At 40.4% G+C, this 22,846-nt stretch overlaps 1 protein-coding gene across 1 annotated transcript in view; it reads right to left on the reverse strand.

Annotated features, from left to right (window-relative positions):
* LOC141929194 (protocadherin alpha-2-like) overlaps positions 1-22,846 on the reverse strand; it is a 94,473-nt gene that overhangs the window by 14,578 nt on the left and 57,049 nt on the right. Inside the window, exon 3 of the mRNA XM_074838376.1 lies at positions 22,170-22,258. Within this exon, the coding sequence (XP_074694477.1) occupies positions 22,170-22,258 (89 nt within the window). The remainder of the gene's footprint in view (positions 1-22,169; positions 22,259-22,846) is intronic.

Genomic DNA, 22,846 nt, shown 5'->3' on the forward strand with positions numbered 1-22,846 from the left:
GAAAGGGCTTGTCACATTATCAACTCTGTATCTGGATAGCAGCTTCAAGGATATCACATCCTGGTCCATTTTAATCCATGCAGACCACTCAAGTTCAGAGTCCTGATGTGTGGTGCAGCTCACATATGTCAGATCACATGATGATAAATGAATATTCCTGCTAGACCAGGGATCCCCAGGGCCAGGCAAACCAACTCACCCACCAGCTCTCCAGATCTCTCAGTGATTACATTTGGTGTACGAGTTGGCACCAGGAGCAATTCTTCATTGCAAAGGTGTGAGACCAGCGTGTGTCAGCAGGAGAGCACAAAGCCCAAAGAGCTTCATCCTCAGACTGTAAAACCTGACAGTTCCATAAAGGGGCATTTTTGTCAGCTATTTCAATATATTCCCTCACTGGAAAGGGAGAAAAAAAGAAAAGGCAACTTCTGCAGCAAAATGCCAATTGCCTGGACAGCAGTAAGCACAGCCATTCATTAATCTTGATAGGCCTTGTCCCACTAAGCACTAGGTGTAAATGGTTACAATCCTTAAATTGCTTCATATTCTCTCTGTGATCCACAACTGCAGCACTGAACCTAACTTAAAGGTATTCCCTTTACACCAGACTTGAAGAACAAATAGCTTGGGGTAGCCAGCAGAAACATAGCTTGTGACAACAAGGAGAAAAAAGCTCTATTTATATCTTTTCCTGCTGACACACGGAGCAGCACACACTTCATTCAAGCATACACGCAGCTGCTCAGTGACTGGAATTTCTGCAGTGGCTTAGAGACCAGAGGAAGTGCAGTCAAAGCACATGTAGTGTGTACTGAGGAGAAACGACAGCAAAAGGATGCTTTAAAATGCTGTGTTCCATCTAGTTCATTCTACCCACCAGAGGCACACAATTCTGAGGTTTATATTCAAAAACACGTGTGCATATTTACTGAAACTAGCACTAATATTTAATAATTCTTCCTGTAAAAACAGTGTAATCATGCATGCAGATCTTCTACAAGCAGCTATCGACAATTTTTGCATCTGCAATTATCCAATTTGCGTCTCTAGTGAAACAACTCAGTGAACAGGCAAACAGATCTGTATCTCCGTACACCAGCGAATCTGCCATTTGCTTACAGCTGATATGTCGGTCTTCAGGAGAGGACAATACCTGGAGAGAGGACAATTATTTAGGCTCAATAGCAAATACTGACGTGAGCCATATAGTCTTGTCTATAGTATATGAGAGAAACAAATAGCAGAAATTAATTATGAGGGCTTTACTCCTTTGTTTTTCAGGGGCCAGAGCTTTCCCTTTGGCACATAAATATTTTTTAGAGAGAGAGGAAACCAACAACACACCAACAAAACAACTGTTTATAAATACTGAGAATAATGTCTTAATTGTTCAGCTGCTCTCTTCAGGGCCTTAGCCATTCACCAAAGCATACCAAATGGTGCCAGGTGGGATGACTTTCTCCTTACTGAAGAAGGTGACGTAAATTCATTGATCCAAGGCCATGCTAGGACCCAAAGTCATCTGCTTCACACACACACACACAATCACACACAGAATTGTCTAGGTTGGAAAAGACCTAGAAGATCATCCAGTCCAACCATTGACCTAACACTGACAGTTCCCAACTACAGCATATCTCTAAGCGTTAAGTCAACTTTACTCTTAAACACCTCCAGGGATGGGGACTCCACCACCTCCCTGGGCAGCCCATTCCAACACCTGACTACCCGTTCTGGAAAGAAATGTTTCCTAATATCCAGTCTAAACCTTCCCTGGCGCAATTTGAGGCCACAGTTTGGACAACTATGTCTGCAACTGCACCCAAACCTGCAGAGCTTTCTTAAAGCAAACCCCACTATTTTTCACTTCTAGAAATAATTTAGGAATCAGTTCATCACCCTCCCAAATATCCTTCCTGATCCTGCCTGCAGCTTTGAATGTCTTCAGAAGCCAAAGTGAATCACCCATTTCCTGCCTCCTAATCCTCAACTATCACAAGGCTCTCTGCAAGTTTTCTGCTGCTCCTCCAGGTAATTCTGCTTTGGGCTCGGTACAAAAGCTGCGTTAAGCAAGAAAAATGCTGAGCAGGTGGCACTACCATAGTCTAACACACAGAGAATAGAATCAAGCTTGTTCCCTTGTGGCCGTTGTATTTTAACCACAATTAAATAATGAAAGAGCAAAAACTGCAGCCCGAGTTTTCTCATGTAGCTTTTTCTACCTGCGTGGGATTTTTGTGTCTCTAGTTTTGGCACTGTGGGATCATGTCATGCCCATTTATCCTGCCAATTCTCAGAATATTTGTCACTTTAGTTAAGTATCAGTAGTTTTGTGATTTTGTGAGAATCTCAGGTTTCACAGGGGGAAAAAAAGTTACTTTTAGCTGCTAATGCACCAGGAAGCAAATAAAAAGGAACTCCTTTGTTTCTTTTAAAAAAATAATAATTTTTATAACAACCTCTACTTGAGGCTTAAGTTTTGAGTGTTCAGGATTGGCAGCATAGGACTGACCCAATGCAATTTCATGGTCTGTTTATCCATCCTATTCTCTACACCATCGTGCATTTAATAACAGGTGCTCTCCCTTCCCTAGGCATCTGTGACAAACAGAACATGCCGTGCATGTGCTACTGCTGCGAAGAAAGCAACTGCCTTCATAAATCTAATTCCAGTCAATGAAGAGCTCATGTGTGAGGATCACAGAACTGACTAATCAATAATCATGGTCTGCAAGACAGAAAAACATCTTCCGATGGCTTCCTTCAAGGCTGTGCACTGGTTTCTGGATTCTCTGTCAGTATTCCAGTATTATGCTGCTTCCCTAAAGGCTGTGTGGACCAATACTGTTATCCTGCATAACTGTATCTGGCACTTGACCTGAATATGTTTCTCCCGATTAGGCAGTGACATTCTCATCTGGAAACTCTGCTTGTACATTCAAACTGTTGTCTCAGCATAGAGGTGTACCTGAGTTATTCTGAAAACCCAGCTGAACGTTTGCTAGGATGTACTGTCTGTATCTCAAAAACGTTAGTGATTAGTATGATTTGGAAGCTTTCACCTCCAGATTCCAGAATCTGCTGCAATTTACACCTCCAATCCTACGTATTATGAAGTGATGGGTCTCTGGCAAGTGGTGGGAGGGACAAACCTCCACACTGCAAATAACAATTACATATTTTTCCTTAACTGCCAACCTCAGCAGAGAAATAAAAGAATGATTAACACACAAATAAGAAATAGCCAGTGGTTACTAGTCTTGACTCTTCCAGGTCAAAGATGAAACACAAGCAGGTCTGCAAAGGAGGCACCTGTCCTCTGCAGTTAACAGGAGACTTCACTGTCAAGGTGCAACAATTTGCCGCCTTTCACAAATACTAAATTTATCTCAACAACCACATATAGTCCCCTTACCTTAATCCATGCTACATATTTTTCTTATTTGCTATCAGAATGGCACAGTCTCGGACCACATGTTCTGTATGAAAAAACCCACTGCAACAGTTGCCTCTTTTCAGAGTGAATAAAGGCCATTTGAAACACAAACAATCCTCTCTTGTCTCCTCATTCCCCTGTGAAAGTAGAAGGACTTTGTATACAGCCCAGAAGGCCAAAAAATTCAGTATCTGGTAGAGCAGAAAGCAAGCTGTGCTCTACAGGAATACCTGTTCACCAGTTTCAAGAGTAATACTCTCAGCGTCTGAGCTGACCTTAACTATTAACCCAACATATGAAGTGAGCAGTTGTGCATCCAAAAGTCTGGACCTAGGATATCTAAAAATTCACAGTTCAGCAGCAGCACTATATGTTCAACGTTTGCTTGACTTGGGTGCTAAAACTGTTGTAGAAATCTGTATTTATATGTTCACAAAAATTAATACCATGGAACTAATACAGCTCCACTTTTTACCAGTAATTATTCTGAAGTGCAAAATGGCCAGTTCTCTCATTTTGTGCATGGTACATGATGACTGCTAGACTTTTTGAAGGCTCAAATGCTGCTCCAGCACTATATGATCTCAGAATTAAACAAAATCAAACCTATAATCCCTATGGCTTTAGGAAAAGCCTGGGGTGGAAAAAGAGGAAAGGAAAAAGAATCATAACTCTGATGATGAAGAAAAAATAAACAAGAAATTTAATTTTCTAAAATCATGATCTGTCCATGTTTGACTACTGAGCTCTGTACATGGGACTGGTAATAATTGGCTTTCATGTAACTTCTCAAGTATAATGTTCTGCACAGCTCAAAAGAAAGGTTATTGCTGTGAAGCCAAAATGGTAGAACAAATATTTCATTACTCTAAATCCCAGCCTGTACCTCAAAAGTAGATGTATGACCAGTCCAATGCAATCCTGTCCACTTTTGCCAGAATCCATCAGCATATTACCCAAATCCCATGCAGTAATATCAAAGACTGTTGAAATGTTTGGAAAAAAAAAATTAGTTTGGCCTTCCAGCCACTGTGTATCATTAAAGGAAGACATCAACTAGGTTGGGCTTCCATAAATGAGCTAAAAATAAAAAAAAAAAAAAATACAGATAATTAGGAGTCTCCAATTAGGAGTCTCCTGACCACAACCTCAGCATTTTAGTTCTTCAACAGGAGCAGGTACAGGTAAGAAGATGACTGGCCAGCCCATGTAAGGAGAGAGCAGCCACTTGCTTGAGCAATACAGAGCCTCACTTTCCATAGAAAGCACAGGCTAAACATGCATTTAAGATTTTCACTCACTTCCAGCATTCAGAAGAAAACCTGGGACACTCCCGCAACAGTAACTGGATAAACTGTTCATTTCAGTACGACAGAAAACAATGAGATTTCACAGGAGTCCAGGTCTCACTGGTCTTGGTCTAGGACTGCCCCTAGAGCATGAGATGCAGTGATGAGCTATGATGAGCATGAACCACAGTGGTGTAAAGATGCCAGGAGGAAGGATATGCCAATGGAAGGCTGAGACTCCTAGCCATGGGCATAGCTCTTCATTTCTCCAAGGGGGAATGAAAGTTCCTGTCCTTGGAAAGGAATCCCAAAGGTCAAGAAGGCAACTATGGCTTGGGGAAAACAAGCAGCGCAAGATGTGTTTAAAGAGAACAAAATATAAATATCATGTTTTCTGCTCCCCACTCAGATCTTCTGTCCCCTCTTTTAAGTAAATGGTAAGGATGCTAAAAGCAATAGCTCAGCGCTTGGAAAGAACGCTGATTACCTAGAAGTGAGATACAAATGCATGAAAATAGCAGTCACTTCAACAGGACGGAGGAAAGACAGAGAAAACTAGAGCAAGCTATTACACATATGTGGGTTACAGAAAAAAATGTATGGTTATGTAGATGGAGAATTCTCCAGAAGTGAAGGATCAATACAGAAGGATCTCCTCTATATTGAGAAATCATCAGAAAACCTGTAGCTAAAAGGGTTAATAGTGTAGGAAGGCGAGTGGATACAGGCAAGAACTCTGAATGATTTATTTTTTTTTTTTACTCTTTCAAGAACCTGGTCTTGTTACTTTATTGCAAGTCAACAATCTGAAGAGCTTCCTGGATACTGTTAGGAAAGTACAGAATTTGGAAAGGCGGTTGGTGATACTATAAACTGCTTACTCCCTTCCTATCCTTTGGTCTGGGCTTGTTCATTCAGGCTCTCAGTCTCCTGTGAACTACTGGAGTTTTCAGACATTACCATTACTTAGTATAGGATTTCTTCTGCCTTATTCATCTTCATCTTGTCTGCCTGGCAAAATTTTCCTGTCTTGGGGCAGGTTTCATCTACTTAGATACACTGTAAAGCTGAGTCTGCAATGAAAGGGAGAGAGTTGGCTACATCCTTCCTACACTCATTTCTAGAGGCATTTCTAGGGTATGATCTGGGGATTTTTCTCTAGGCTTGCTTTCTTTTCCACTCAAATAGTAATTCAGTGCCATTTCTCTAAATGGGTGCCATTCAGATGTCTTGGAGTTTCTCTATTGTCTGCATATACCAATACTGAAAAATCTTACAACCCCTAATGCCCTTAAGCATTTATTCCCAGAAATGCCTACCAGAAGTGGAGACAAAGGCAGTCAGCTAGTCTGATGAGTCCTCTCATTCTGTCTGGCAGAACACAGCCCTTTCCACAATCAGGAAATACTGCCTTGGGCAGATCAGTTTGTCCTCAGATTGTAGAAATAGCCAATATTTTTTCCAGTGGGTTTTCAATGCTGATTCTCAGTTTACCTGCAAGTTTTTAAATAATTATTTGGCTGTGGACCTGCTTTTCTAGTTTTAGTGGATATTACAACTTCTTTTCTTCACAGACTGTTCTTTCTACAGTGATATTACTACATCTGATGGCCATCTGCATTTCAGTAGTTTCATGAACTTCACAGTGGATTCTGTTTTGACTTCAGTTTGCTCTTAGAAACATATCCTTAGAGAGCATGGGAAGGGCAGGAAGAACCCGTGATGAATTCTCCCTCCTCTCTTGTGAATATGCTTATGTAACACTGTAACCACATCAAGGCTTACTCTAACTGCTATGATGAATTCCAAGCAATGTCTCATGGCTAGTGGGTTTCTTCTCAACAGTCTGCAATTGCCTGCTAGCCATTAAATAGTTTTGTTAATACAACACAAGCATTTGGTCATGTTCTCCAGTCCAATATTGCTGCTTATCAGTATTGCTGATTATATTGCAGCTGGCAGCACAATCCATCCGGAATGGAATTGGTCATTGATCAAATAGACTGGCTGTACCTATGGCAGCTGAATGCCTGGCAGCTCTTTCTGACTAGTGTATTTGCTGAGAATGTCTGGGTCTGCTAAAATCATATCATCGGTCTCATCACCAGGTGGATTCTTGTACCTAGTTTTTCTTAGGCTGGATAGCCACAGTATCCACAATAAACCTGTTTCCATACAGTGTCACTACCCGTCTTTCCCAGCACAAGGCAAAGGTTATAGTCTCAGGTAAGAACACAGAAGTCATGGCTCTGTGCATTTTGGCCTCTGTCTACAACACAGATATCAGCATTTCTGGTAGTCATGATGAATAATAGTGAAAAAGAAACTTGGTGAACATAATTTAGCTGATCTGTTACAGTTACCTGCTCTAGAAGCAACAAACTAAATGTAACATCATTTCTCTCCAACAGAATTTGCTTGAGCTTGCAAGTTTGTGTGACCAACTGGGATTCTATTGTTTACGCCACAGGTGACTAACATAAAACCAAAAATCCACCCTCTGTTTTTCTCCTGATTCTTAGTTTCTTACATGTTGAACTGGTACACTTGCCTTGTGTTCATAGCATTCAAATATTGATCCATCTCCTAAAGACCTGAGCATTGCTCTGATGTTGTGTCTGGGTTTTTTTCTGATTTTTTGTATTTGAGTGGCCTCAAAACCAGATTAACTGACCGACGTAATGCTTATCCAGACCTAAGGCTCTGTGTAAGCAATCCAGGGAGCACAACTGGGAGAAATGTTCAGTAGTTTTGTAAGTTGATATGCAGGCTGAGCGTAGCCTAAGCTGTTGTTACAGTGTACCTGTAACCCATTTGTATCTCATATCTAATTTCAGAAATCAGTGTCTCCAGTGCTGGAGCTCTATGTTCTTCATGCAGATATCTATTCAATATTTCTACTTCATAAATACACTTCAAAAAGAACACATTTTAGAATTAATTCTGTCAGGGGATTACTATACTTCTCAAACCCCTTATCAAATGCTTCATTGTTCTTGGACATAGTATCTCTTTCATTGTTTGTGTTCTTCTTACTCAGATAATGAAAGTCCTTATCTTCCTTTTCTCTTCATTACGTTATGATCAACTCTACAACAGTTCTTGTTTCCTGTATCTGCCACCATGATTTGACAAGGTTGATTCTCTACAAGCACAACTTGTTCTGAAGATGCAGTTCCACACATTTAGTCTGTAGTATCCCTACCACGTTTTGTGCCAGTATTAGTTCTCAGCAGCAGCTAATTTAGCTGAAAATTAAGTCTACACAAGCCTTTTCAGGCAGATCAGCTCCCTCAGCCAGCTAACTCTATAGTCAGAGGAGAAACAATGCTGATTTGAGAGACAACTGGAATGTATGGCAAGAACTAAAAGAAAAAGCAAAACCAAAAATCCCAGACTTAGACTGGTATAATCTGATGTGGAACTACACAAAGCCCATGCCTTTAGTCCATGTAGCCTCCCTGAAATGCAGACAAGCTCTTCCCTGCTACAAGCCTCACTATTTTCCCTGCCAGCTGCCTCCATGGTTCTTTGAATACAAGCTGGGTAAGAGCAGGGAAGTATTCCTTTGTCCTAAAGTTGAAAACTAACTCTTTTTAAAAATCAAAATTACTTGCAGTAAGCCTGCAACACATGTAGGACTAGACAACAGGACAGAGACGAGCTTCCTAGTGCTTCCTCTAACTCCATTTTGTGCAGCCTGTCTCCTCCCTCCATCCTCCACAACCTTGCTTAAACATCACTAAAAAAGAAAAAAAAAAAAAAAAAAAGAGGAATAGCAGCAAAAATCTGCTATGTTCATGATATTGCTGTGCTTTACAAAGTAGGGATTTTTATTTTGGTTTCCTAGCAACTCTGCAGGCCAGTGTAGCAGTGATTTTGTACCGAGCACTAGTTAACATAGTGTTGTTGCAGCTCTTTTCAAATAGATACTTTAGACTCTTTAACTGCCTCTTTCTCTCCTTTAATGCACAAGTGGAGTGCACTCCAAGGCTGCCTGGATGATTAGTATGAAGCAGGAAGAAACACCTACATTTTACTTTTACCTACATTCCATCCTCTGATGATTTTTTGCTCCACATGAAAGAACTGTGAGGAGCTCTCTAACTGGTATTTAATTCAAATTAATCAGGGGAAATGAACAAATGGAAAGGACAATCTGCAGATTAGAGTGAAGATATCAAAGATCTCCAGCCAGGGCTGACCTTACTTCATAGCTATGAAGGACCCAGATGCAGTTTCTACATTGTCTGTTATAAACACTTGCCATCTGGGAATGGTAAAAAGAGAAATACCAGGCAAGAATAAGGAGGTTTATTGTAAACCTTGGTGAGGATTAAGCTTTTAAAATTATATTTGACATATAATTTGAAGATTCATAAAAATGTATCAAGAAATAAACACTCATAGCATCAGTATTCATGGCTGGGGATATATTTTCCACTGAGAACAGCTACAAAGCTGGTAGAAACGCTCTGAGCTTCCCATCATGCTGCCTACGCCTCAGAAAAGATCACAAGTTGACCTGCATGGATTTAGCCTACATGACTCACTGGCCTCCCTGCTAGGGCTGCCAATTAGTTTCAGTTGTGACAGTGTTTTCTCTGATGCGGCAAATTGCCAGCGAGGAACTGGATTAGGATCATTATTATTATTATTTTGCTTGTGGGCCCAGAAGTAAGTAGTTCTCTTTCCCGTTAACAGGTCTCCTAGATAGGTTTAGCCACAGTTTGAAAGTCTGTACACTGAGATGGATATACCGATTTACAGTGTGAAACAACAGAAATGTGCTTTGTTCTGTCTCCAGACTTCACTGCTGAAAACTCTTTTACTATATAACTGCACCTGCACTCTTCGGAGGGGTAAAGACAGGGATCCAGGGTGGATCACAGCATGTGTGGTCCTCGTGAAACTCTGTAACCTTTCTTGCCCCACAGGAAATAAGCTCAATTAAAAGCGAAAGGTGATGTACATCATGGTGCTTTATTTCTCCCAACTGGAGTGAAGTCTGGGAATAACTGAGGCAGATAGTCTGACACTAATGTTATTCATTTATTTTAATTCTTCTGTTTCTAGCTACACATGTGGGAGGCTCTGCTACCTACTTAGCATAAATTTGCAGCAAGATAATAATCTACCAAGAACAGGTAATTTTTGCCATGAAGAGATGACATTATACATGATAACTAGAGAGAACAAATCTCTTGGAAACCTAATGAGCAGTGTGGTGCTAGCATACTCCTCCTGCTGATAGTCTATGCATGCTGCAATTACAGGTCACTTCTTGGGGCCAGCTTATCCTCTGTATGTGACTGAATATATTTGACTTTGGGCATTTGGAAAGGATGCTGCTTGCCATTACAGTCTGAGATGACAATGGGAGCAGTTCAAAATGGTGTGGTGAACATTGAAGACAAAGTATTCAGTTATGAATTATGACTACTTAAACACTACTATAGGCGTGCAAGTCGACTTACCACTAAAATGACAACCTCTCGTTCCTGGGAGCATACAGGATCATGGAACACTGATATAGCAAGAGATAGTGAAAAACTGAGAGTAGGAGGGAGGAGAAAGTAATTTGCAACTGCAGATCAGAGAGGTGTTTAATGTGTAACGTTCCTCAGTAATGAAAAACCCAGGTTGGATTTTGTGTCTTAAAAGCAATGTTGTAAGGTCTGCAGGCAGAGTTTGAAGGAAATTTGGGGGAGGAATCGTTCACTCTGCATTTTTCAGTATTATGATAATATTTTGATACAGGTTTTGCCATTTTTCACTCACTGCCTTTGTTCAAAACCCCTCTCATTTTATTCTAAGTCTTACAACATTCTGTTCTTCCTTTAAGCTCAGCTAGTGCATTCAAGTGATTATGTGCAACAAAAATATCAGAAAATTGAATCAAGAGAACTAAAGCAGGGTCAGGACTTCCCTGATTGTTTTTGAGCTCAGTCTATGGTTTCTTGATTTCCAAGTGCCTCCCAACGTATGAAAAATCTGAATGTGAAAAAACTGCTGAAATTACTTGATCAGAGCTTGCCTCTTGGAAATAACTAGGTATTTATTAACTAGGTATTTATTTTTCAAGGTTTGAATAACCTAGATAGCATAAGCAATCCACAGGACCAGGCACAAGGCCAAGGAGGTGTGATTACAGGATAAGAAGGTATAACCTAAGGCAAAATCCCTCGACCAGCTCTGGTAACCACAGGGACAAATGCAGAGAGGGAAGGGCAGAGGACCTCTCTTGCCATTAATTGTCCAGGTGAGCCTAAGGAGATTAGCTGCACAATTAGGTATTTAATCAGTGCCAGTCCCAGCCCAGGCAGCAGCCTGTCATGTGTGTGCTTCGGTACTACATGCCTGAGAACTGACCTTTACATGAAGATTGAACTCCCTTTGCAGACCCTCAAATACCACCCAGCTCTATGCAACAGGATAGCACACGCCCCCCAAGAGAGCCTGGGATTCCATTAGCACAGGATTTGCTTGCCAGTCAACAAATCTTACTTGTTTTTTCAACAGCTCCTTTTCTTAACGGTTAAAAGACAAGTCATGGAAGGCAGGCACAAGACAGAACTGGGCCACTAACAACAGCAAATGAAGCACTTGCTCAGTTCCTAGTAACAAACTCAATCAAAATATAAGAAATTTAATTTCATCGTGTTCAAACCACTACCAGTGAATTCTGTTCTAGCTCCAGCCTCCTTTATAGCATTTGCTGTGGGATGAACTGCTGCTAACTCTTTTGCTCTGGTCCTCTCTTGGTATCTGAATCCAGCACTGCGTGCTGAGCTGGGATGTGCATGCTCTGAACAAGATCCCTCAGGCTGCACCAAGCTTCCCCTGCCTTATCTGAACCTGTCTTATCTACCTCTGCAAGTAGAAGCAGCATTATATTTTTCTCAGCATAAACACATAGAAACTATTTCCACAAGACTACAAAGGGTTTGTGGTGTTTTTTTCTTCCTAATCAACCCATTCATTTTGCTAACTGTGTGTGCATGCTAAGAGGGGATGCTTTTAGGGATGGGTGACTGTAATTATACAAGACAAGAGCAGAGAAGCTGCACTCAGATTCATTCCCTCCACAGCCAGAGCCTTGATTTTCTGAGAATTAAATCCCCATAATGAAGGGGATGCCTTTGTGTGCTGCTGTTACTGTTTTACATCTCTCATTACACCCTCTGAGTGCACACAAGTAACGACCAAATGAGTTCAGAGCTTAGCTCTCAAAAGTAAATTCATCATGTCCAGGTCAAATAGTCAGAATGTGTGCTGAAAAAATAGGCACAGTATTGCAGTATTGCTTTCTCTGCTTTGTGCAGCCCAGGTCTATTCTGGCAGTCCCACCAAAGCAAGGATAGGGCAAAGAGATCACAGAGGTGCAAAGGAGAGAAATGTAATGGCCAAGAGGAATGTGAAACAGCCTCTGCCTGCCTCTTTAAAAGCAGGGCTTGTGAGCTGCTAAAGGTCTGGCATTGCAGGCAAAGGGCCTGTAAGCACTGCAGTGAAACATGAAGGCTGAAAAAATAATCCCATAGTGTTCAGGAAGCCCTGACCTTATGGCTCTCTCTGGCTCAGCAGCCTGGAGAGGAGCAGGGAAGGACAGCCCTGAACAGGCTCACAGCCTCAGCATAGCTACAGAGCACTCTGTGATAAGAATAACTTTAATTTTTCTGCACCTTGTTTTTTCCTTTATAGAACAGGATAATGATCATGTCCTTTCCCTTGTGTTCCCAGACTTTGTCTGCCCTGCTCATGTAAGTGGTAAGTTCCTTCAGGCAAAGCTTGTCTTTTGCTATTTGTAAGGGCTTTGTGTAGTGCCATCTAAGCTGAGAGGCACTGCCACACTACAGCATTAATAACAGATGGTGAAGCAATGCCTGGTCACAAAAATAAACACATGAAAAATACATTCATGACCCTGTGTACAGCAAAGTGCTGTACACGGGCAGACATCCATTAGGGGAAGATGTAATATCTCAGAGTGGTCTGTACTCCCTCAACCTCTTTTCTCCTTCCATCGCTTGTACTATAAATACATTCCAGATCAAAATTTCTTAGAATTGTTTAGAACCTTCCTTATTTTATCCACCTATTTTCTATCAGATAGTGAAATGTATATTGCAAGAGATAACAGAGTTGAAATTCCTTTGGGATCATGAATATCATAGGTTGTTTTGACATTTACTTGAGTATATTTTCTTTCAAAAAAATCTAAAAAGCATAAAATCAAGCCCACAGCAATAGAGAAGGGGGGGGGGGGGGGGGGGGGAAGGGAAAAACAAACCACACACACAAAAGGGAGGCACAACAGGGAGAAAATAAAGCAGCTGTAACCTCATGTGGAAACAATTTGATTACCATCAATTCCCTGAAGTACTGACCAGATAAACACTTATTTAGCTTATAAGTTCTGACAAGATCACAACCCAAGGTAGTACAGCTGTGAGTGATTTTTCTATTTATTTATTGAAACCTCTGAGAAAATAATAGAGATGGGAATCAAAATCCATGTCTTCTGTGTAGCTACAGAATATTACCAGTAGGTAAGCAAGACAAACTCACTGGTATTGTTACCAAGATCACAAAGAAGCACGTGCCTAGAGCAATGAAAAATCAGGCTTTATTTTATTTACAAAATAATTTCCTACCAGATGTCTACAAGCCAATCACATCATCTGGCAAATCTATTTTTTGGCAGAGTGGTGTCCCATCCTGCTCTTTTTGGCTCAGTTACAGCATCATTTGGGGTATGTCTAACTTCTAGATGGTATGTTAATCAGGGTGGGAAATCTGATAAACTAGCTGGAGTTTTTGTGTTTGATTCAAAAGAGTTAACAAACTATTGGCCTTTACAAATATAAGAAAATTAACTATAATCAAAATCAGGTACTGTTCAAGAGATGTTATTTTGTTCTTAAAACACAGAGTACAGTTAGTAACAGCTATCAAATGAGACACATTTTTTAGGTCCAACTGTAACTTCCATTTTGAGGAAGCAAACAGATTACTATAGGAAAGGAATAATTAAATAGACAACGAGATATGGTTATTAAACTTTCTCCTAGCACCTAAATACAGAAATTATAACCAGCTAGCCAACTAAACTGCTTGTGTAAAATCTCTTACTTTATCACTCCTTAAAATGACAAAGTCTTGAGCTGCAGCAGCTTTTACCCACATTTTGGGCAGACCTGCTTCATGTTACTCAGTCACAGAAAACCACTAGCCTTTTGCTCCCATTACTCTTATTTTACTCCTGGTTTTAGAAATTTGGCAGATCTCCTGTGTTATTAGTATCCCAGCTGGAGCTATCAGTCTTACAGGAACCTTCAAGCAATCTGCATTGGAACAATCACCCGATGTGGAGATCAGAAGATGGACGTGGTCATCTCCACTTTGGCAAATTCAACAGCTGGCTGCAGTCAGGGACAAGTGTGGCCCTAATCTAAATGGAAGGACTGCACATGCACAGGGACTTGACTAAATGACAAGATGCACAAATGCATTCTGCATTGCCTGGGGCTAATGAGAAAGGTTAATTCCTGTCACAAATCTTTGCCGCAGGTGGAATCAAGAATTCTCCGCCAGTATATGAAGACATAAACCCTTCCAAGACCATTCTCTTTCATAGTCAAAATGAAAACAAAGTCTTCTTCAAATATATTAAGACAAACAGACCACTCAACTTTGAAGTTTCCAGCATTAGCATTTTTCAAATTCTGATGAGTCCTTTTTTGTCCTTACACTGAGTCTTCAAGGACTAAGGTATCACACACTATTAAATCTCTCATCCATGTAATCTAATTTAGTTGGTACACTCCACGGAAAAATAATGGACCCTGTGATAAAGATCATAAATGCTATTTCAGGTCAGTCATGGTGTTTTTTGCAGCTAAGAGGAAAATAACAAAATAACAGAAAGTAAATTTAACATTAGCCAAGTCATGACTGCAGTTTCTGTATAACATAATCTGTCTTCCCCTCCTTTCTTTGCCCACTCAGCTGAACAGAAATTTAAACTAACCTATTCATTTATCTAGTCCTGGCTGCAAATATTGAAAGTCCAAACTGCTGCTTCAACTACAGTTTGCATGTGGTGAAGCAGACGAGCTCCTGATCAGAACAGTCATCAGTTTTTAAAAAATAATAATCAGTATATCAAGCCGCATCTGTCATAAAAATTCTTTTTGACATGTTCTTTTGAAAAATCTTTCTGACTACAAAATGCTTTTCTTCAGCCCAAGAAGCATCTGAAATCCTCAATCCTCTCCAGCTTCCATCAGGCTGTCAGAAATGAGAAGCATTTACCACAGAAAATTCTTAGTTCAGTATGAAATATTGAAAAGGTGATGTGTGGCCAAGCCAGTGATCTACATTTCAGCATTCCTGGAATAACGATACAGAGGGGAGACACAGCGGACAGATGAGCAGGAATAGACCAGAGTCATTAGATGAAAGGAATAAACGGGTTTTGAAGAGAAACAGGGAACAGAGAGATGCATACTTGGCAAACCAGATAAGTAACAGAAAAGAGGTGAAGATGCAGGAAACAGCAGTGGAAAGCTGGAGAGCAGGAAGTATACAGGGAGTATCCTGGGAATAAAGTGCACTGGGAGTAAGGGCAAAACTGAGGACTGTGTATCACATTGAAGGCCTCAGAAACTAGGTGGAATTAACTTGAGAATTCAATGAACAAGGTCAAAGCTTGGAGATAAAAGAAAGGGATTTAGCCTTATATGGTCCTTGCAGATTATTTCTATTTCAGTATAGTGTCATTGCTCTGCATCTACATGAGAAAGCTGGCATGATTTCCTTCTCCAGAATCTACTGGGCTGGTAGAGATACTGCAGCTTTAAATAATGATTTTAGTGTGCTTTATGGGGATAATTTTTTCCATGATTACAAGAGGCTGTGAACCAAATCTGTACGACACTTTACTGTGTAGGCTTAGAAACTAGTTAAACTGCTTATGACCTTCATTTTGGGGATTTATTATATCACTGATTGGAAGACTAATTTTCATGAGACATGAAAACTGGCTGTTCTGTATTTTCCCTATTTTCTCCATTAAAAATATTATACATATCATCACAGTGTTTCTTGCACCACTTAGGGTATGGTTCTTAGGGCTGGTATTTTGATATATAGGTATTTCTGGTTTTGAAAGTTGGAATGATGAAATTCCATAGGAAATTTGTTATAAATTAAAATAAATATAACAGATATAAATGTGCACAGCTCTGTTTTCTAGCTCCTTCCATTTTAAACTGCTGCAGCATTCTGCAACGAACCAAGATCCCAGTTTTGTATTCTGGGTTGCTAATTAGTTATTATCTTCTATAGCTTTAATCAATGAACTGCTAAAGCCAAGCCAGTGTTCTCTGCTGTTATTTGTAAATTAACCTTTAACAGTCTCAAAGAAGCAGAACTTTCAGCTCCTGCACATTCTTTGCAGTTACTGCTTGATGTGTCTTAATTAGATGCTTTTTCTGTAGATAAGGAAGGTCGTTTGAAGAAGGTGAATAGAAACTCACTGACATTTAGGAAGAAATTATTCTCCATTTACAACCACAGTGTAAAGCTATATCACATGAAATATGTTATACCTCAGGTCTCATGACTCTCAGTTATTTTCTTAGGCTCTTTCTCTTTAAACTGAATTTTTAGAAAAACACTTCAGAGGCCAAGAGCCTTGTGACAGCACTGTGGCCCTCTGTGAGCTTGTACTGGAGTGTTATTCCTGCTGAATTTCAAGAAGAGTGTCTGTTGCAACAGTGAAAGAGTCAACCTGAAAAACAAATCGTGCATTTCTCCGGTGCTGATATTAAATGGACTCAAAGATGCAGACAGATCAAATGATTATTTCATTAAAAGAACAACTAACTGAAGTGTGGCTTTCTGTCCCCCTCATCACAATCTATTACCCAACCTCGGTGTGCCAATCTTCTTTCCAGTGACCTATGCTCAGTAGTCATTTTAAGAGTCTACACTGTGCCATTCCTAACACTATCTGCCTCCTGTAAACCTTCTAGCATCCCTTTCCAATTGTTTCCCTCTACCAGATCCTCTGTGCTCACCTTCCCATTCCAAGATTTTTACTGGTGTCCCCCATCATGTTCTTAGATTTTTCTGCTCAGATCTCTCCTGCTTACACTATTGCCCTGTCTCTTACCTGGGTCCTTCTCATGCTGTTCTGTTGGAAGAGAGTATCTCTTTCTGACAGAATGTTATTATTCAAGTAGGATTTACTTGCTTGACATAGAAGTTAGTCTGTGAAACACAGAATTGTGTATGCCACAACTTACACTAGATAATTATAATAATGCCTCCTCCTATCAAGGCATTCTTGGACATTTTTATTGAAGTCCATGCAAGCATCCCCTTTCCTTTCTTCACAGCTTTCCCACAGTCATTCCATTTACAACTCTCTACCCCAGACCAGCAGTACAAAACTTGCTAGGAAGACTGACTTTACCTTTCAGATAGCTTTGCTTATTTGCCATATTTATAGTTGCTTCTCATTTAATTTTCAGTATTCATCACTTATTCTACAGGCCATGCCCCATCAATGGACCTCTTCTGCATTCCAGATGATTGCAGCAGGAACCATCCTCTGAGAGCAACATAAATTTATTCCAGAGCAACTGTAGTTACCAGGATAAAACCAGGACAGTCTAAGAATATATAGGCATGGAATATTCTGAGCTAGCATGGCATGTGTAAAAAGGTCACAGTTAAGCAGGAGGTAAGGAACAACAGGAGGAAATACTGAATAAAGAGAGGAAAGCTGTGATAGACACAAACTTCAGAGGACAAACGCTGAAAGAATCAGGCTTGGGGTGACAGGACACAAGGAGATATACATCTTTGTATAAACATCTTATATATATACATTAAAATATATATATACACATATATAGCACATACAGTCCTCTTCAGACCTGGAGTTGATCTCTGTGTTTCTTGGTTATAATATTCCCCTGCCTTTTCAAGTAGCTATGAAACTCAGAGCTAACCTGTCTCTCCTGCTTATTTCTCTTAGGGAACAGCAGCCAATATTACTACTGCTGTTTACTTGGCCAGTTCAAGGAATAAACATATGCACCATGAATGTCAAGCTTGGAGGACTGCCCGTGTTGAAATCAGTAGATTCTCACACAGTATAATTGCTTTTTTCATAAGAGTGCTTTAAAAAACAAGGCTATCACCTCTCTTCCCCAGCAAATTATATGGGAAAAGGAAACAAATATGACAGATTTACTTAGAAGAATGTTACCACTGCAAAATTCAAAGCATAAAATTAGCATATTTTAGGATTGCATTTGCCTATGCAACCTTTATTCAGTCTCTCGTGCATATTTGTAAGGCTAGACATTGAAATCCTAGCTTCCTTGATGTCAGTGGGCTATTTGCCATGGACTTCAGAGATGCCAGTATTTCACCCATGGTCTTCACCTACCTGCTTCCAAATTTCAGATGCATATTTTTCCATGAGGTCCTTTCCTCTTTTGTTTACAGTGTTGTCTGAATGGAAGCATTTTTCCCCTCTATATACGCGGTGTGTGGCCCATTGCCTTATTTACTGCACACATATAAAGCCTACATTGAATACAGGATTTAAAATTCCTCATGGTTGTTTTTCATCACAAAACCTTATCGTTCTCCTGGGTCTTATATAGACTGTTTTGTGAAGCACTTGCATTACCAGTTCTGTTTTGTAGATTGGAACCTGGAGCACAGAGAAGTACATAGAGATTTGTCTAACGCCCACTAATTCTAAGCTCTGAACTATGCATAAGACTTATTCAGAATCTTCAGTGTTGCATGTTTAGAGAAAAGTTTCGATTCATCTTCATTTCTATTATGAGCTCCCACCATTTCTGCAAATCAAGCTCCATTTATTCCAAGTTACATCCAGAAAACAAAGTTCACTCAGATTAGTGGTCACCTATAGAAAGTCTGATATAATTGCCAAATCTGTCGAAGTACATAGAGCAGAAACCAGAAATCTGTCTGCATTTGCCAGACTCACTAAATAGCATGTGGGGGACAAATGAGATGCACCCAAGAGCTAAACCCAATGTTATCCTCTAGCCAGAGGGAGTTTGAGCCTTCTTGTCCCACCTCGCTTGGAAGTATCCTGACTACAAACCTACAAACTATTGGACTGGTACATAAGAAAATGCAAAGACAGTTAAAAATGAATCAAGATTCACTGTCCCCTGCATGGGTGAAATATGCAATCTAGTCAATAAGAGCGCTGTCAGTCAAATGAGGACCAGGTTTTGCTTGGGGAACACATATTTGTTGAAACATCATGTGATGTTCAAGTTCAGCTATGCATTAGGAAGGAATTAAGGATTTACTGATTTAACACTTGTTCATCTTCTTAAAGTGCTTCTATGACATCATCTTTGAATGCTCTCATTGATTAACTCTCTGGATCTGTCTCTGTGAGGCATCTTATCCATGGCTTTTGTGGATTGTTAAGTTAAATGAATGGTTTAGTGACAAACTGGGATTAATCCATTGACTAAAACAACTCCATGGAGAATGTGTGCACAGAATAGGCTTGGAAGTGGTTTCTAGTAATCAGAAGTCAAGACCTGCAGCTGCCACAGTATGCTGAGATAACAAATAGCTTAGCTAGGAGTTTATCTGGACTCAGGTGCACTCCATTCATATGTAAATGATATGTCAGGAGAAAATGCATTTGTTGACTCAATTGACCATAATGAGTTGAATCTCTCCTGAAAAGCATCAATTGTGTATGTTAACCTGACAAAAAAATTACAGGTCTTGAACCTAAGCCAGAAAAATAAAGAAGCATTGGAAGAGGTATTTGTGGGAAACTGCAGATAGGATTCTAAAACAGTGGTAGTAAATTGCTGAAAATGTGATGCAAGACAAGGTACTCAAAGCTATGAGAATTAGTACAATCATCAAATCTGAGATTTCCTTATGAATCATCTGTTTGCTATTAAGGACCAGGGATATCTGCAGCTTTTTCTTACAAACAGTGAAGAAGAATATTACCTGAAACCCACTTTAAAAAGGGATAATTAATGTTATGTCAGGGTACACTAATCCCTTGGGAGCAAAGACAAAACAAATAGCCTTCATTGTGTAGGAAAAAATATTCATTCACAAGGAACCTGATTCACAAAAATTGGATTTAAAGGTAGCTGTAACTAGCATGGATATTCTGTAATGCAATTTTAACTAGTCAGATTTTCCTATATGGCAGGAAAATTATGTGTTGCTGAAGGTATTTCTTACAACTTGTTTGAATACATTATCTAGAAATAAAAACCACAGAGAAACAATGATCTGCAATGCTCAGTCCAGGAGCCAGAGTAAACTGCCTTGGCACTTGGACTCTCCAGCTGCCCAGCTCCGCAGGGCCTCCTGCCAGCTCCCTCTCACTATGCCTTACAGTTTTCTTCACCCTAAGTAGTCACCAACATAGAAAGCAGCATGTGTGACAGGGATGCATTCACTGCATGGTCATGGAGGGAAAGAGCAATAAGAGCCAAGGGTTAGTGCTGCTCCTCAAACAAAGAGATGAGACCCAAAAAGAATAGCAGGGAGGCGTCCCAAAAAGAATACCTGAAAGGAGGGTGCAGAGAGCTGGGGATGAGTCTCTCTAACCAAGTAACAAGCGATAGGACAAGAGGGAATGGCCTCAAATTGTGCCAGGGCAGGGTCAGACTGGCTCTTAGGAAGGATTTCTTTGCAGAAGGGGTTGTTGGGCGTTGGAATGGGCTGCCCAGGGCAGGGGGGGAGTCCCCATCCCTGGAGGGGTTGAAGAGTCGGGTTGACCCAGCGCTGAGGGATCTGGTGGAGTTGAGAATGGTCAGTGTGAGGTTCATGGTTGGACTGGAGGATCTTCAAGGGCTTCTCCAACCTAGACGATTCTGTGATTCTGAGTCCAGATAGTGGAACAGGGCTCTGGGACCCAAATGCCAATGGACCTCCTCAGAAGACAGAACCATCCTACCTTTGCATTTACATTCAGGTACTTAGAAATCTGCATTACCAGCAAGCAAATGTCTGGGTGAATATTTGCATCCATATTGAACCTGGTATAAGGTAGTACACTAAGTGCTCAGTCAAGGATGATTAGCGCAGCTGAAAGCCTGAGGGAAGCCCTTGTAAAGGTTAGAGTGTACTTGTGGTGACATTTTCAAATGCAAGCTCAACAGTTACGTGACCTTCGTAACACACATAAGCTGTGTCTTCCTGCAAAGCCTGCAACAGAAGGGAGAACACACAAAAACCAGGTAATTATAGCCTAGGGGCCCATTATATAACATAGTAATTTCCAAACCTGTTTCTGCGGACAACCCTTCTGCAACACTAACACAGGTCCTGCAGTTTGTAACCATGTAACAGCTGTAACTGTGATTGCAAATCCTCAAGTTGCATCTCAGCCCTTTATCCAGGCCCAATTCCCACTTAAGCCAAGTGAAAGTTTTGCACCAAAAGGTATTAAATAAAGCATCTCTCACATCTTTTCTGCTGGAGATCCCACTTCTCGGCCTTTGACCTGCCTCTGTGATGTGAGTGTCACTCCTCATTTGAATTTCTGGAGGACTCACAATGCTCTCAGAGCTGTCATACAGGGCTCACAACCCTACACAGGGCATCCACTAAGTTGACAGCTTAGTTTGGACATGATTGAAGCTGCTGATCATACCACGGACTGGCTGCTCTACTATGTCTCTATATTATTCCTGCTCCAACACAAAAAGTGAGAATATTTTATTGCCTGCACTGCAAAAGATACAGGTGATTTTTTTTTTTTTCTTAACTCAGTAAAGACCTTTTGTCAATTCTTATTGACTGCTGTGAAGTCACCAGTCAGTGACTGAGTAAATGAAACTACATTCTAAAATGTGGTTTTGATCATTTATTTTGACAAGTAAATAATAATTTAGTTTCCATCATCATGTACTAGTGAAAAATAGCTAGCAAAAAAAATAGGTCTGATTTCACCATAGAAAATGAGAAGTGACGTTCAAAGAGACTTACTGGGTTTGTAAAAATAACAAAGGGATAACCGATAAGCTCCTACCCCAGTTTTACTGTTCTTTTGAAACGGAGGGCAAATCAGCCCTAGATCCAAACATTTTGAATCTGAACACACACATCAGAACTGAAGCCCTTCCATTATTCCATTAGACAAACCAATAACCTCCAAAGGCAGGGTGAAAGCTGGGATCAAGGACTCTTATTTCCAGTGCTCATCTGAGACTGAGTAAAGAAAAAGACATATTTTATGCTTTATTATTCCACTCTATTTAGATCCCACAGGTTAATTTACAAGAACTCCCCTCAGAGACACAAAACAGAAGAAAACTAAGATGGAGGCATTAAGAGGTCTGTTTCAGTCAACATTAGTTCCTCACCATTATTCTGGATTTTCACACCCTTACCTGGAGTAGCACTGGAGACTGTTGGCCACTGCTGATCAGGCCCTCCTGGTCCTCCACGTAGGACTGCTGCCTCCTCCATATGCACAGCACTGAACAAGCACATATCACAGTTAGATTATACCGTTCCCCTCTGCCCTGGGCTTTATAACGTTTCCCTTTCTTGCTACTCTTCAAAGGTTATAACTGTTTCTCACTGTGCAACTACTACTATAATATTGCATGTTGCTAACAAACTCTGCTGCAGCATTGGAGAACTAGCTGGTTTGACTTGCAAAAAATATCTTTGATTATTTACTAAAACACACTTGTGGCATAATTTCTAAAACAAACATACCTGCAGGACACTTTGCTTTCATTGACTGGAAGTCGCTAACAAGGAAGTTACACACCTTTGCTGTTATGTGTACTAACGTTAAAGCAAATAATAAAAAGTTGGGGGAATTAGTTCTGAGCTTCTGTCATTACACTACTTTAACAGATCCCACCTTCCTTGGTTACTACACGCTTCTTGTGAGCAATTCAGAAAGAGAAATACATTTTCTCAAATGCAGAAACTAACACAGCAAGTTTTACAGTGTCACATTGTGAGCACTTGGCCTTGAAAGCACCAATTTGGGTATTAGCTGGCATCTTACATGAAAGGAAAAGATAAAATCTGCTACTTTTAATGCAAAATA

This window comes from Strix aluco, chromosome 13, assembly GCF_031877795.1.
Source record: "Strix aluco isolate bStrAlu1 chromosome 13, bStrAlu1.hap1, whole genome shotgun sequence".
Classification (NCBI taxonomy): Eukaryota; Metazoa; Chordata; class Aves; order Strigiformes; family Strigidae; genus Strix; species Strix aluco.